Source organism: Astyanax mexicanus, chromosome 13 (assembly GCF_023375975.1).
Source record: "Astyanax mexicanus isolate ESR-SI-001 chromosome 13, AstMex3_surface, whole genome shotgun sequence".
Taxonomy (NCBI): Eukaryota; Metazoa; Chordata; class Actinopteri; order Characiformes; family Acestrorhamphidae; genus Astyanax; species Astyanax mexicanus.
Window position 1 is genome coordinate 8955265 of NC_064420.1, and position 4736 is coordinate 8960000.

General features: G+C 50.1%; 1 protein-coding gene across 1 annotated transcript; it reads right to left on the reverse strand.

Annotated features, from left to right (window-relative positions):
* Positions 1-632: 632 nt before the first annotated feature.
* Positions 633-1233, reverse strand: LOC125780615 (histone H2A). The gene has a single exon (XM_049463073.1). The coding sequence runs from the start codon at positions 1073-1075 to the stop codon at positions 689-691; it is 387 nt and encodes a 128-aa protein (XP_049319030.1). The 5' UTR covers positions 1076-1233; the 3' UTR covers positions 633-688.
* Between the last annotated feature and the right edge of the window lie 3503 nt (positions 1234-4736).

Below are 4736 nucleotides of genomic sequence, written 5' to 3' on the forward strand. Positions count from 1 at the left end.
TTCTTGCCATCGCGCTGAGCTCTGTAAAGAGAATAACGCGCCTCGCCTCCTCACGGCCCTTTTATGCTTTAGAGCCGCTACTCGCTGATTGGGCGTCTTGGATCTGCGCCCTTCCTATTGGCCGTTTCGCACGGAGAGCCCAAACGCAAAATACTGCGTATAGAACAAACTGGCGGCTTCCTGCAGTCCATTCTGGGTTTAATTATAATATATATAATGCAATTTAAGCGCTCCCATTGCTTAATTTAATAATTCTTATTCAATAACCTTGTAATTAATTACAAACAGCCGTGTACAGCTGTATACTCAAAATAATGCCGTGTGTATAGGGATTGTTATGATTTGAAAGTGTACTGGTGTTACCTATTGCTCACAGCTTAGTATAGTGTGTGTGCGCGCGTAAGTTTATATTTATATAAATATATACACTTAAATATATATACTTAAATATATACACACACACACACACAATATATATATATATATATATATATATATATATATATATATATGTATGTATGTATATATTTTACATACACATATGTATATGTATATTAGCCTTTTCCCTTTGGGAATTACATGTATAATGTGTATTGTTACTGGGGAGGAAACATAGCACTTTTTGAGTAGAGTTGGGTGGCTCTTAAAAGAGCCTTTGGGTATGGACAAAGAAGCGGAAAGCGGAGATTTACTTGGCCTTGACCGCCTTCTCGGTTTTCTTGGGGAGAAGCACAGCCTGAATGTTGGGCAGCACACCACCCTGGGCGATGGTAACTCCTCCGAGCAGTTTGTTCAACTCCTCGTCGTTGCGAACAGCCAACTGCAGATGACGGGGGATGATACGAGTCTTCTTGTTGTCGCGGGCAGCGTTGCCGGCCAACTCGAGAATCTCAGCGGTAAGATACTCCAGGACAGCCGCAAGGTAGACGGGGGCGCCGGCGCCAACACGCTCGGCGTAGTTTCCTTTGCGCAGGAGCCTGTGCACACGGCCCACGGGGAACTGGAGCCCGGCGCGGGAGGAGCGAGTCTTGGCCTTGGCCCTTGCCTTTCCGCCGGTTTTGCCTCTTCCGCTCATGATGCAGCTCAGATGTGTTCGCTGAACAATACTGAAATAAAGCAGCGGGCTCCCGGGCGCTGTTGATAAAGCAAAAGCGCCTACGTTCCTATTGGCTACAAGCTTCGCGCAGCAACAGCCAATGGCGTTGCCGCCGTCGAACTCCAGCGCCCGCTCCCCCCTCCTTCCCCTCCTCTTCGCGCAGCCTCTAGTGTAAACGCTTGGCGGAGCGACAGCCAATGGCGTGTCCGCCGTCAAACGCTAGCGCCCGCCCTCCGCTGCTCGCTTTGGGCCCCCACTCCCCCCTCCTCCTCGTGCTGCCTGCTTTGTGTGTGAGACAGAGACCGAATGGCTGAAGACGGAGACTTTCGCCTTCCCGCTCAAATGAAATCAAAGTTACAATAATAAATAAAACAAACGGATGAAACGAATACCTACAGTGGCTGAGGTCGTGCCTTATTTGTATGTTAAAATGAGAATTGTAATGATAAACAGTGTCATACATCATACGCATTAAACACCGTTATGTGCTTTCGATACATGATATGAAGGAAGCTCTTTGAAATGAAACTGTGGGTGGCTCTTAAAAGAGCCGTTGTTAGAGAGGAACAAAACATGAAGGTAAACGGCACCGTTTACTTCTTCTTGGGGGCAGCCTTCTTCGGCTTCGCCGCCTTGGGCTTGGCCGCTTTGGGCTTGACAGCCTTGGCTTTCTTTGGGCTCTTGGTGGCTTTCTTGGGAGCCGCCGGCTTCTTCGCCTTCTTGGGGCTCTTGGTCGCCTTCTTCGCAGCCGCTGCCGGTTTCTTGGCCTTTTTGGGAGACTTCTTGGCCGCGGCGGGCTTCTTGGCCGCTACCTTCTTGGGTTTCTTCGCGGCAGCCGGTTTCTTGGCGGCGGGCTTCTTGGCTTTAGGAGCAACCTTCTTGGCCGGCTTCTTCTTGGCCTCGGCCTGTTTCTTGTTGAGCTTGAAAGAGCCCGACGCGCCGGTGCCTTTGGTCTGCACCAGAGTGCCCTTGGTGACGAGGCTCTTGACGGCGATCTTAACGCGAGAGTTGTTCTTCTCCACGTCGTAGCCGCCGGCGGCCAGGGCTTTCTTCAGGGCGGCGAGAGACACGCCGCTCCTCTCCTTGGATGCCGAGACGGCCTTGACGATAAGCTCGCCGACGCTGGGGCCGGCCTTCTTGGGGCGGGCGGCGGCCTTCTTCTTGGGGGCCTTGGCGGGCGCCGAGGCGGCTGGGGCGGGAGCGACTTCTGCCATCGTTCTGCTTTGCTGCGTGCGAGAGCGAGCACTGTGTGTCTGCTGCAGTAGCGTTCTGTGGAACCTCCCTCAGCGGCGAGGGGGGCGGCCCTTAAGCGCCGCATGAGAACGTTGTAGACTCAACCCGGCCAGCGCTGCGCAGCCGTGGCGCAGCTGCAGGCTCGCGTTGTGTTTTCTCGCTGCGTTTCTCGCACGAAATCCGCGCGCGTGGCCAACTTGGCGAGCGTTAAAGCGCTCTCCCGCCTGCGAGAGGCCCCCTCGCGTGTCGTGGAGGCGGAAAGGGCGGCGGGCGGACGGCGCGTTTCCCGCGGCGCTCCCCGAAGCGTGCCGAGCCGGCCGCGCTCCGAACGGGCAACGGCGGACTTGGCGTGCTTATCGTGTAATAATGTCGTGAAAGGGTATCGTGAGCGGGGCGAACGGCGTGGGCGTCGGTGGAGGAGAGTGTGGGCGAGAGCGTGTTGGGTGTGTGAGGCGCGTGTGCGTAGTTTAGCTGGTGTTGCGGGGCGCCCTTGTGGAGTGCGTAAAGCACAGTGCGCGCGCGGTGTGTTGCGCGAATGGCCGACTCCCGCAGTCGACTCCCACGCGTCTTTGTCGCCGTCCGGTCTTCGTCGCCGGCGCCCCGCACTCGGATCGGCGCTCCTCGTGGGGCGCTCGGCTCTTGTGGGGCCCGGGCTCCGGGCGCGGCCCGTTAGGCGCACCTGATTCGAATCGCCGCTCCGTTAACGAGCCCTAAATCCCCCAAACACCGGCCCTCCACCAGCCCTAACCCTAATGTGTTCTAACTCTAAACCTCCTAACCCTAACTTATTCTAACCCTAAACCCCCTAACCCTAACTTATTCTAACCCTAAGCCCCCTAACCCTAATTTATTCTAACCCTAAGCCCCCTAACCCTAATTTATTCTAACCCTAAACCCCCTAACCCTAACATATTCTAACCCTAAACCCCCTAACCCTAATTTATTCTAACCCTAAGCCCCCTAACCCTAATTTATTCTAACCCTAAACCCCCTTACCCTAACATATTCTAACCCTAAACCCCCTTACCCTAACATATTCTAACCCTAAACCCCCTAACCCTAACATATTCTAACCCTAAACCCCCTAACCCTAACATATTCTAACCCTAAACCCCCTAACCCTAACATATTCTAACCCTAAACCCCCTAACCCTAATATATGATAACCCTAAAACCCCCTAACCCTAACGTGTTCTAACTCTAACCCCCTAACCCTAATATATGATAACCCTAATATATGATAACCCTAATCCCCCTAACCCTAATTTATTATAAACCTAATTCATGACAACCCTAAACCCCTATAACCCTAATTCATTATGACCCCAACGTCCCATAACCCTAATACAGAAGAAAAAAAATGAGCACGAGGACACACCTTTATTGTGGTAAAATCTTTACTCAATCCAAACATAGCAGTAGGTAAATGCCTACATGAACATTCCGTCAATCGGAAGGCTGAGGCCTAGCTTCTAAATACACCTGCACACGCTGCAGCAGCACTACATAACTGAGGCCTAACTCATCAATATACCTACAAACACTGCAGGGGCACTACATTACTGAGGCCTAACTTATCAATATACCTAAAAACACTGCAGAAGCACTACATTACTCAGGCCTAACATATTAATAGAGCTGAAAACACTGCAGGAGCACTATATTGGTGAGACATAACTTAGAAATAGACCTGCACACACTGCAGAAGCACTACATTACTCAGGCCTAACTTAGAAATATACCTAAAAACACTGCAGAAGCACTACATTACTCAGGCCTAACATATTAATAGAGCTGAAAACACTGCAGGAGCACTACATTACTGAGGCCTAACATATTAATAGAGCTGAAAACACTGCAGAAGCACTACATTACTGAGGCCTAACTTATCAATATACCTAAAAACACTGCAGAGGCACTACATTACTCAGGCCTAACATATAAATAGAGCTGAAAACACTGCAGGAGCACTATATTAGTGAGACATAACTTAGAAATAGACCTGAAAACACTGCAGAAGCACTACATTACTCAGGCCTAACATATTAATAGAGCTGAAAACACTGCAGAAGCACTACATTACTGAGGCCTAACATATTAATAGAGCTGAAAACACTGCAGCGGCACTATATTAGTGAGACATAACTTAGAAATAGACCTGAAAACACTGCAGAAGCACTACATTACTCAGGCCTAACATATTAATAGAGCTGAAAACACTGCAGAAGCACTACATTACTCAGGCCTAACATATTAATAGAGCTGAAAACACTGCAGGAGCACTACATTACTGAGGCCTAACATATTAATAGAGCTGAAAACACTGCAGAAGCACTACGTTACTCAGGCCTAACATATTAATAGAGCTGAAAACACTGCAGGAGCACTACATTACTCAGGCCTAACT

Bases quoted from the DNA above. Each gene is read 5' to 3' on its own strand.
- LOC125780615 (XM_049463073.1), bottom strand. From the start codon at position 1,075: ATGAGCGGAAGAGGCAAAACCGGCGGAAAGGCAAGGGCCAAGGCCAAG.